This window comes from Panulirus ornatus, chromosome 1 (assembly GCF_036320965.1).
Source record: "Panulirus ornatus isolate Po-2019 chromosome 1, ASM3632096v1, whole genome shotgun sequence".
Taxonomy (NCBI): domain Eukaryota; kingdom Metazoa; phylum Arthropoda; class Malacostraca; order Decapoda; family Palinuridae; genus Panulirus; species Panulirus ornatus.
The window spans coordinates 19,761,046-19,773,686 of NC_092224.1; the positions used below are offsets into that span (position 1 = coordinate 19,761,046).

Genomic DNA, 12,641 nt, shown 5'->3' on the forward strand with positions numbered 1-12,641 from the left:
AATCACGACAGTATGATCCTTAAGCACGACAATACGACCCTTAGATATGACAGCAACCCTCTAGGTCGTGTCGTGGTGCTCACTAGCTGCACCGATGTGTTCAAGAGGTTAAACCAGCTTCGACATCCGTTGGTAGAGGCACCAACATGCCTGAGGCAGCCACACTGGCTCTCTCACCCATCCATTGATATATCTTGTGTTGTTAGAACGGAGGGGAATGAAACATCTGAATTATTTATAAATGCTATTCAAAGAGAATCCTAAATATAATCCTTGCTTTCATTCATGCCGAAGCAGCAAGCTAAGGTCAAGGTGTACACCAATTATGAATTGACAGTGCAAACCAACGAAAAGGATTATAAATGTTAGAAGCGAATTCACCTCTCCACAAATACATAGAGTAAGGCAGTCAAGGTACAGAAGCGCCACACGACCAACAAACAGCTTGACAAGATAACCTGATGTTGTTCCGGTGTTCTCATCTGGCTCTGAAGGTCAATGCTATTGTTCACCTTTAAATGCCAATGAGAAGCTGTAAATATGTCTGGATTAAATCCCCTTTTCTTGGAGGAAGAGGAGGAGGAGGAGGAGGAGGAGGAGGGAAGTATTGCCTCTCCATATACAGCTGAAGGTTAGTAAGGTATTGTCAGTATATGACCAAATGTTATGAGAACCAGGTGAGCGGATGTCGAACTCTAGCTCCGGTGACGACAACTGCCAGCAGACACACCCCAGCCTCGATGAGTGACACCTACACCATCTCCATTTTCTTTTGCACGAGTTTCATCTCCTTGTTCCTGCAGATCCTGGTGCCGCCGGTGTTCATGCAGTCCATGTACGTCCTGAAGGCCAGCACGCCCCTCAGCGGCGGCTCCATGGGCTTCTTCATGGGCAGGCCGGGGAAAGTGAAGGGGCGATTCTGACACTCTAAGGAGAGTTCGAGCAATTGGTCCTTGAGCACAGGGTCCGTTATCTTGGCGTCCAGCCACATGTTCACCGTGTCGTAGTTCATCTCATTATCCTCCGTCATCTGGAGGTAAAGTGCGACGGTTAGATGGAAGAGGAAAGTCTAAAAACAGATTTAGAAATCCACTGATGTCAAGGAGAAAATTAGTGTAAACTCATTGTACGTGGGAGTAAGACGCTGCTATATAGCTGTATGTCCTTTGAGCATGAGGTTACGACCCTTGGGTATAATGACGTGCCATTTGACCTGACTGGTAAAGGGTCACGTCTTCATATCCCAGGGTCATACCGTCTTACCCAAGAGGAGAAGTAGTTAGGAGACTGACTTACTCTATCTGTCGGTTGACCGTGGTTGTCTTGGGTCAATTTACTCATACGTTGCATACCTAATGTTATGACCTCTTCACCGAATGCTATGATCTGTTTACCTGTTATGACCTGATGTTATGACCTATTTACCTGATGATATCTGTTTACCTAATGTTATGACCTGTTTACGTTATGACCTGTTTACATAATGTTATGACCTGTTTACCTAATGTTATGACCTATTTACCTAATGTTATGACCTGTTTACCTAATGTTATGACCTATTTACCTAATGTTATGACCTGTTTACCTAATGTTATGATCTGTTTACCTAATGTTATGATGTTTACTGAATATTATGACCTGTTACCTACTGTTATGATCTGTTTACTTAATTTTATGACCTGTTTATCTAATGTTATCTGTTTACCTACTGCTATGATCTGTTTACTTAATGTTAGGACCTGTTTACCTAATGTTATGATCTGTTTACTTAATTCTATGACCTGTTTACCTAATGTTATGACCTGTTTACCTACTGTTATGATCTGTTTACTTAATGTTATGACCTGTTTACCTGCATCTTGTCTGAGACTCACCAGGTTCAAGCCTCGGAGGTTGCACGCCAGAAGCCGCTCACTTGGTGTTGAAGGCATCTTGAGGATGTTCTGAAACATACAAGCATTACTTTGAGGTCAGCCATCATAAAGGCAAGAACCTATATATGACGAGCCACTCGTATCAACATGGCGGGTGACGGTTCTACAAGTCTTGGTCTTCCAACTTACCAACTCAGAACGAAACATCTCAAAATAAACAATATATGTTGACGTGACGTATCTGCGCATAGCAGTACCTAATCAGTTATTGGATCCAACATAACTTCGTGAATTCGTAACTCTGATGTACATATCGGCGTGATAATGTTGATGTTGAAGTTTGTTAACTTGATCCCTTCAAGAGAGAGAGAGAGAGAGAGAGAGAGAGAGAGAGAAGGTTGGAGTACAGAGAGAAAACGTAAGGTAGTTGGTTGATGTGGTGGTCAGGAAAGCGTCACCTATGAAGGTCAGCTGAGGTGGTCTGGTCAGGTGGACCCTGTGGTTGAAGACACTGGGTCAAGCAGATGGCGCAGCAGACGCTCTGAGGTCGTAAAGAAGTTAAGATGAAAGAGGACGTAATCTCTTATCCCATGACCCTTAAGTTGTACCGTTAAATACGTTGACATTATAATGTACATGTGTAAGTGTATGTGTGTGTATATGAGTACATTTAGGTGACATACACCATATATACACACCTCACTGCTGACATACACCTCAGAGGTGGTTCATTTCCTCCCTATTTGGTTAAGTTAGACCAGGTTAGATTAGGTCAGGTTAGGCTAGGTTAGATTAGGTCAGGTTAGGCTAGGTTAGGTTAGGCTAAGGTAGGTTAGGTTAAATTAGGTACTCACCCTTTTTTTCCTAGCTCCTTGTTCCTCTGGCCAGCCAAAGGTGTTTTTCTGAAATCAAATATAGAACAGATTACCCTACACGCAAGATTAGGGTCATTAAAATCGTAATGTTATCTGAAAATTCGAGATTGTAGTGAACACGTTCTTCACCCTCAGATAATTCTGTTTGGCTACATCCAGTATGATGGTTTTCTCATTCCCAGCAAATGACCTGTTCATGAACTTCCAAAACCATGAGTACATGTCTAGGTCCAGGATACTCTGATGTTCAGCAACAGAGGAGCTGAGATATGAACCATGTTCACCACTGGGATGTGAACTGTCTCCTGACAACGTCCATACATGAACCAGATGATGGCCAACGTGTAATGATGAGTGCCATCATGTGATGATCATGATGGCTTCCAGATAATGATGACCACCAGATGATGATGATGACCACTAGATGATGATGATGATGACCACTAGATGATGATGATGATGACCACTAGATGATGATGATGACCACTAGATGATGATGACCACTAGGTGATGATGGCCACTAGGTGATGATGATCACTAGATGGTGATGACCACTAGATGATGATAACCACTAGATGATGACCACTAGATGATGACCACTAGATGATGACCACTAGGTGATGATGGCCACTAGGTGATGATGACCACTAGGTGATGATGACCACTAGGTGATGATGACCACTAAGTGATGATGACCACTAGATGATGATGGCCACTAGGTGATGATGATCACTAGATGATGATGACCACTAGATGGTGATGACCACTAGATGATGACCACTAGATGATGACCGCTAGGTGATGATGGCCACTAGGTGATGATGACCACTAGGTGATGATGACCACTAGATGATGATGACCACTAGATGATGATGACCACTAGATGATGATGACCACTGGATGATGATGACCACTAGGTGATGATGACCACTAGGTGATGATGACCACTAGGTGATGATGACCACTAGATGATGATGACCACTAGGTGATGATGACCACTAGATGATGATGACCACTAGATGGTGATGACCACTAGGTGATGATGACCACTAGGTGATGATGACCACTAGATGATGATGACCACTAGATGATGATGACCACTAGGTGATGATGACCACTAGATGATGATGACCACTAGATGATGATGACCACTAGGTGATGATGACCACTAGATGATGATGACCACTAGGTGATGATGACCACTAGATGGTGATGACCACTAGGTGATGATGACCACTAGGTGATGATGACCACTAGATGATGATGACCACTAGATGATGATGACCACTAGATGATGATGACCACTAGGTGATGATGACCACTAGATGATGATGACCACTAGATGGTGATGACCACTAGGTGATGATGACCACTAGGTGATGATGGCCACTAGATGATGATGACCACTAGATGATGACCACTAGGTGATGATGACCACTAGATGGTGATGACCACTAGATGATGATGATGATGGCCGCCAGATGATGACAATGATGGCCACTAACTCACCCATTCCTCCATCCAGCAACTACGTCCAACCTTGAGGCCAGTCCTCTCCATCTCCATGGCGATGTCCTCGCCGAAGCAGTTCTTGGTGATCTGGGGAAGGAAAGCTTAACATCAGACAGTGAGCCACATAATGCCACGCGATATAACGCAGTCAAGAGAGACGTGCAAAGGACTTATCAAACAAGCCAAGAAACACGACAAAGTGAGCATTACAAGAGATAATAATAGAGATCCTAAAATATTTTATATCTTTATCTAAAAGATTTTCTATATCTATAATAAGAGAACATATAAGGTTTGGGAAAGCACCCTTGGTGAATGAAAATGGGAACCAATTGTAAATGATAAAAGCATAGCAACAACCATGAACTACTTTTTTTTCAGTTCTCTTTTTACACTGAAGCAACGACACGAATTTTGAGACAATGATGAAATAACACTCACACGATACCACAATTTACCGTTATAGAAGATCAATTAAAGTCCAAGTCCTGATTGTTTCTATCCATGAGGAATTGAAAACGTCAAAAAAAAAAAAAAAATGCCAGAGTGTTAACCTAGATTTTCAGCAAATTTCTCCAGGATGGAAGAGTCCCACTGGACTGGAGACTGCCAGACGTCACTGCAATATTCAGACAGGGAAGCCTCGAATTGCCTGGAATTTACCGTCCTATCAGCCTCAGATCAGGTATATGTAAACTTCTGGAGTTCGATCATTTGAGATAAGATCACAGTCCACTTGATCAATAATACACAGCATGATTTTAGGAGGCACAGAACATGCCTTACAAATTCCCTCGAATCTTAGATTATTCCATACCCTCGACAAGACAGAAGCAATAGATACTTTATTTCTGGACTTCCAGAATGCATTCGACAAAGTCCCCCACGTTGACTGGATGCATAAACTCCGGGTCTGGGGGATTACTGGTGGCATAGGGAATTGGGTAGGATTGGTGACGTGATAGGAAGGTAGAATGTCGTATTGAATCTCATTCATCCCCGTGGTCACCCGTTACTAGTGGAGTTCCCCCAAGGGATCCGTACTTGGGCCTATACTTTTCATTATCTATATTAACGATACTGACGTAAGGCTAAGTATCTTAAGTGTCCAAATTAGCGGATGACGCAAAGATCGGCAATGCCATATTGACTGAAGGACATATGTTAAGATTACAAGAGGATATAGATGCCATTTGACGTCAATAAACGTCAGCTGTTACAAAATTCGATTATGAACTGACGGATCGCAAGATAAAAGATACCCATCGCGTGAGGGATCTAGGAGTCACTGTCTCCAGTGACTTCAAGCTCTTACAACATTGCAGTGAAGCTGCCAAGACAGCAAGTAGGAGGTTAGGAATCATCAACAGAAGCTTTACGTACAGGAGCAAGGATGTGATATTGACACTATACCTAAGTCTAGTCAGATCCTAACCTCATATATGCTGTGGGAATAATCCGTAGTCTGATTGATAGATAGATAGCTAGCTAGCTAGCTAGATAGATAGATAGATAGATAGATAGATAAATAGATAGAGAGATCGATAGATAGGTAGGTAGGTAGAGAGAGAGAGAGAGAGAGAGAGAGAGAGAGAGAGAGAGAGAGAGAGAGAGAGAGAGAGAGAGAGAGAGAGAGAGAGAGAGAGAGAGAGACTCAGGTCCTAGCCGGAGGGAGGTGTGCATCACGAGGCAGAGAGGGCTTGCATGTGCCCAGTCACCTGAAAATGACTTCTCCAGTGAGGACATGAGCTTCACCTGTGTGTGTGTGTGTGTGTGTGTGTGTGTGTGTGTGTGTGTGTGTGTGAGGGGTGAGGGATGGGGTACATAGGCTGTCGCTATTATCACTCGATGTGTCACTTTTCCTCAAGACACGGACATTGGATTCCCAGCAGAAACCACCGATCATCATTCACCAATATAATTAGAGAAGGAATAAGAACAAGAAATGAGAGAAGATGGTGTCAGGTTGCCCTGATCACCAGGGGGTTGCGACACGAGAAGATGGTGTCAGGTTGCCCTGATCACCAGGGGGTTGCGACACGACAAGCTGCACTTACGATGAAGTCGACGTAGTAGCTTGTTGACGGCCACATGGAGAGGACGTGGGCGGGGAGGCAGCAGGCCGCCACCACCAGCACAAAGGCCACCTTCATCATCCTCGACGATCTGTAACATAATCATCATCATCATCCTCGATGTAACATAATCATCATCATCCTCGATGTAACATAATCATCATCATCATCATCATCGATGTAACATAATCATCATCATCATCATCCTCGATGTAACATAATCATCATCATCATCATCATCGATGTAACATAATCATCATCATCATCATCCTCGATGTAACATAATCATCATCATCATCATCATCGATGTAACATAATCATCATCATCATCATCCTCGATGTAACATAATCATCATCATCCTCGATGTAACATCATCATCATCCTCGATGTAACATAATCATCATCATCATCCTCGATGTAACATAATCATCATCATCCTCGATGTAACATAATCATCATCATCATCCTCGATGTAACATAATCATCATCATCATCCTCGATGTAACATAATCATCATCATCCTCGATGTAACATCATCATCATCCTCGAGGATTTATAACATAAATACCAAGTGCTCGTGTTGGGCCTCTGCATGACTGCTCCACTTCCCAAATGGCTCAATTATCTATATGCAAAATCAGAAATCAAAATATACTCTGCCTAGCATTGAGGAGTATCATGATATGGGACTTGAGTTATGGAACACGTTGGATGTATAAGAAATTTAGTGATAAAAGTGTGAGACAGTTCATCAAGTTGCAAATTGAAACTAGGAGCCCTTCTTAGGGGTTTAATGCCTGGGATGGTTCACTAGATTATATACTATACACTATTGTTTTCAATCTAGGGCTCGAGGCCTGAACATGCAGGAGGGTGAGAGGTGTGCACGGGATTGAGTGAATTTCCATTTGTTCTACTTTTCTCCTTAGACTGTCACCTCCATCTGAAATAATTTCTTATTTCCTCTTTAGTTCACCGATAGCTTCTCATTCCATCTCTCATTTGCCTTCTTTCTCAGATCACATACCCTTCTCTCTACCTCCAACACAACTCTTAATCACTTGCACTCCTTCCCTGCAGTTACCGTTCTTCCACTTTTCTTCTTTCACGACCAGTTCAACCTCCTCATCCTAACACCCACTAATCTTTTTCCTACGCCCGCCTTCCACCTTCCGCATACCACACTTGCCACCTCAACCCACCCATGCAAGCACAGCTCTTCTAACCACCAATCACACCTCTCACAACTGCCTTGTTTCGCTTAGTGCCACCTCACTCCATCCATATCACTCGTCCCTCAGTCTCTCTTGGTCACTTTTAAAGACAAGCTTCTCTTAAAAGAACACTAACTTTCACCACTTCCTTCGTCATTTCCTCCCTTCATTTCCCATTCCCTTCCCCGGTGAACCATTTCAAACTTTCACACCCACTTATACCTAGAGATTATCAGAAACCCCCGGCGGCTGCCCACCAAGCACGTTCACATCCAACAGCCTCTCCATTGCACACCTGTCAATCAGGACACAATTCAACAATGTCCATAAATGTACATAATGTCTAACAATGTACATAAATGGCCACACACTATTATGTATGCACCTTTTGCTGAAGCCAAGTGGTCACCATCACCTTTCCTTTGTCAGGAAACTACTCAACAAGATGATCTCCATTTCCATATTCATCGGGTACTTCATGCTCCTTGATATATATTATATATATATATATATATATATATATATATATATATATATATATATATATATATATATATATATATGCTGACAACCACGTGGAAAATGAGACACGATAAGTTCCCAAGTGCACATCGCTAGGTCTCTTCCATGTACATCAACCGGCTGTCCTACGCCCTCTATCTCATTCATGTATCCCCCCTGACGATGTGATCATTACTCGAAAGTGCACTTGGGAACTTACATTGTCTCATTTTCCCCCGTGGTTATCAGCAAACACTAACTATATCACACGTACCACTTTAACGTACTGATATATATATATATATATATATATATATATATATATATATATATATATATATATATATATATATATATATATATATATATATATATATATATATATATATATGGATTTACCTTTGGTGGGTGGAGAGAGAGAGATGGAGTTGTAGAGGGCGCGACTGGGAATACTGTGGGGGAATACTGTGGGCGTCTATGACACCTTGAGACTGGCATTGCCATGGGACGGGTGGCCTTTTAAATGTGGCGAAGACCCAGCCCATCTGGAATGTCCCGCCACAGTTGCCAACTACTCTAGGTAAAACGGACGGTCATGGCCAGTCACCTCTAGCGATAAGTAACTTAGTTCGGACGTCCTGAAAGCCATGTTTTTCCTACCGCTGTGTGGCAGTGAGTCAGATGACGTAGAAATTCATCAGTGTCATATGTTCATTATTCACCAGCACCACCTACTCATCATTCATCAATATCAAGTACTCATCGTACACCACTACCACGTACTCATCATTCACCAGTAGTACACACTCATCATTCATCAGTACCACGTACTCATCATTCACTAGTACCACGTACTCATCCTTCACCAGTACCACGTACTCATCCTTCACCAGCACCACGTACTCAACCTTCACCAGCACCACGTACTAATCCTTCACGAGCACCACGTACTCATCATACACCAATACCACGTACCCAACCTTCCCGGTACCACGTACTCAACCTTCACCAGTACCACGTACCCAGCTTTTCCGGTACCACGTACTCATCATGTGCTTAGGTTGCACCATCCCGCTCAGGTCCCACAGCCGTGCTCACCGTTATTCGGTTCCATTCTTCCATCAGTCTTGTGATGTTTCAGTATTTCTTTGAATCCCTTTCATCAAGTTTCTCAGTGTCATGCCATGTCCTCTGGTTGTTCTATCCTTACATATCTCAATGAAATGTTCACCGTCCAAGTTGTCGATATGATTTATAAAGGTGTGTGATCAAGACACCCGTTACTCTTCTCTCTTCCAAGGTGGGTAAATCTAAATCCTTCAGCGTTTCCCTGTAATTTCGCTCTCTTAATCCTGGTACCATCCTGGTTGCCTTCCTCTGGACCTCCTTCTCTGTTAGCTCTTTCTGCTTCTTTAGGTGCGCTGGTCACAACAACTCATTTGGAAATGACTCCTTTAACGTGTGTCTTTTGTTCCTTCCCTCCAAAATATAATCTTTCATCCATCAAAGGAGTTTCCTCCTGATTCCCGCCTGGTGATCCAGGTTCATCGTCAGCTTCCCATATGGTTATAGTGTCAAATGCTTTCAGGCAGTCTAGGTACAAGCAACCCATCCAGCTATACCATTTGTCAAAGACGGGGCTCACTCCCTCCAAGAACTCTCATCAGGCTTGGTACACATGTCGAGCTTTCCCGAAAACCGTGTTATCTCAGGTGAATTCTCTGCTGTAGAAACTCATTCACTCGCGCCTTAATCATCTTTCCCAGAATCTTACACATCACAGAAGTTGGTGAGATTGACCTATAGTTCACTGCCTGTAACCGGTCTCCTTATTATCATTAATATATATATATATATATATATATATATATATATATATATATATATATATATATATATATATATATATATATATATATATATATATTTTTTTTTTTTTTTTTTTCTTTTCTTTTAAACTATTCGCCATTTCCCGCGTCAGCGAGGTAGCGTCAAGAACAGAGGACTGGGCCATTGAGGGAATATCCTCACCTGGCCCCCTTCTCTGTTCCTTCTTTTGGAAAATTAAAAAAAATTGAGAGGGGAGGAATATATAATATATATATATATATATATATATATATATATATATATATATATATATATATATATATATATATATATATATATATATTTAATTTGTTTATGGATGGGGTTGTTAGGGAGGTAAATGCAAGAGTCTTGGAAAGAGGGGCAAGTATGAAGTCTGTTGGGGATGAAAGAGCTTGGGAAGTGAGTCAGTTGTTGTTCGCTGATGATACAGCGCTGGTGGCGGATTCATGTGAGAAACTGCAGAAGCTGGTGACTGAGTTTGGTAAAGTGTGTGGAAGAAGAAAGTTAAGAGTAAATGTGAATAAGAGCAAGGTTATTAGGTACAGTAGGGTTGAGGGTCAAGTCAATTGGGAGGTGAGTTTGTATGGTGAAAAACTGGAGGAAGTGAAGTGTTTTAGATATCTGGGAGTGGATCTGTCAGCGGATGGAACCATGGAAGCGGAAGTGGATCATAGGGTGGGGGAGGGGGCGAAAATTTTGGGAGCCTTGAAAAATGTGTGGAAGTCGAGAACATTATCCCGGAAAGCAAAAATGGGTATGTTTGAAGGAATAGTAGTTCCAACAATGTTGTATGGTTGCGAGGCGTGGGCTATGGATAGAGTTGTGCGCAGGAGGATGGATGTGCTGGAAATGAGATGTTTGAGGATAATGTGTGGTGTGAGGTGGTTTGATCGAGTAAGTAACGTAAGGGTAAGAGAGATGTGTGGAAATAAAAAGAGCGTGGTTGAGAGAGCAGAAGAGGGTGTTTTAAAATGGTTTGGGCACATGGAGAGAATGAGTGAGGAAAGATTGACCAAGAGGATATATGTGTCGGAGGTGGAGGGAACGAGGAGAAGAGGGAGACCAAATTGGAGGTGGAAAGATGGAGTGAAAAAGATTTTGTGTGATCGGGGCCTGAACATGCAGGAGGGTGAAAGGAGGGCAAGGAATAGAGTGAATTGGAGCGATGTGGTATACAGGGGTTGACGTGCTGTCAGTGGATTGAATCAAGGCATGTGAAGCGTCCGGGGTAAACCATGGAAAGCTGTGTAGGTATGTATATTTGTGTGTGTGGACGTGTGTATGTACATGTGTATGGGGGGGGGGGTTGGGCCATTTCTTTCGTCTGTTTCCTTGCGCTACCTCGCAAACGCGGGAGACAGCGACAAAGTATAAAAAAAAAAAAAAAAAAAAAAAAATATATATATATATATATATATATATATTATACTTTGTCGCTGTCTCCCGCGTTAGCGAGGTAGCGCAAGGACACAGACGAGAGAATAGCCCAACCAACCCACATACACATATATATACATACACGTCCACACACGCACATATACATACCTATACATGTCAACGTATACATATATATACACACACAGACATATGCATGTACATGATTCATATTGTCTGCCCTTATTCATTCTCGTCGCCACCCCACCACACATGAAATATATATATATATATAAGACGTTTGCCGTTTTTCATCATTGCGTCTCTCCGGCGATATCTCGAACAGTAATTCGAGACGTTGATACAGAGTCTTCGCACACTCTGCCACACATATGGTGGGTGGCATCTCATCAGAGCCACGAGCCTCGTATGGATCAAGTCCTTTTCGTATTTTTGTTGATGTCTTTTTCTGGTTACCTCAAGGATATCCCAAACCTCCTCCTCATTCCACCTCCCTGGTGTTGCGGTTATAAAGTCTGCCACTGTGAAAACACCTCTGACCTTGTTATTCAGTGCCTCACATATCCTTACATCATCCTCTGAGATTTTTTTTCCCTCTTATTCCCTTGGCCTGATTAGCTGCTCTGTGTGTGTGTGTGTGTGTGTGTGTGTGTGTGTGTGTGTGTGTGTGTGTGTGTGTGTGCGGAAATAATAAGAGATATGTACATTTCCTTACTCATCTCCTCGTATTTCTGTACGTATACACCTGGAGTCAATTTCATGCAGAAGCGACGACGATTCTTAGAATGGTGGAAGATGAAGGTCGAATTAGGTAAAGGTCTACACAGGTCAGAACCACAACCTCATTCGTTGCAAAGACGACACCTGACCTTGTATGACCTCTCGACCAAGATATAAGTGACGAGATAACCAGAAAAGTATTATAAGTACGTAATTCACAAGGGAGCACTACCACTGGGTGGGTCTAGGAGAGGACGTCCACAAGACATCGAGGATCCCGACATAGATACAAGTTCAGCCATGCAAGAGATGGACACTGAGGAGCCTTCCCCAGACCCTGTAGCGTGAAGCAGCTCTGTCAGGCGAGACACACACACACACACACACACACACACACACACACATATATATATATATATATATATATATATATATATATATATATATATATATATATATATATATATACAACAGGAAACCCAGTTTCTTAGAGACAGACGTAATTTCCGTGGAGTTTTCCAAGAAAGAAGAAATGTTTACAGTAATACCAAGTATGTTCATTGAGTCAGGAATTGGAATTACAGGTGCTACTCCTTCCTACG

General features: G+C 42.3%; 1 protein-coding gene across 1 annotated transcript; it reads right to left on the bottom strand.

The window, feature by feature from the left end:
* Window positions 1–578: 578 nt before the first annotated feature.
* Window positions 579–8,574, bottom strand: LOC139761748 (uncharacterized). Its single transcript, XM_071686212.1, has 6 exons — window positions 8,452–8,574; window positions 6,319–6,427; window positions 4,259–4,348; window positions 2,729–2,776; window positions 1,875–1,943; window positions 579–1,030 (listed from the first exon to the last, which is right to left on the bottom strand). The coding sequence occupies exons 2-6, from the start codon at window positions 6,415–6,417 to the stop codon at window positions 752–754; spliced, it is 585 nt and encodes a 194-aa protein (XP_071542313.1). The 5' UTR covers window positions 6,418–6,427; window positions 8,452–8,574; the 3' UTR covers window positions 579–751.
* Between the last annotated feature and the right edge of the window lie 4,067 nt (window positions 8,575–12,641).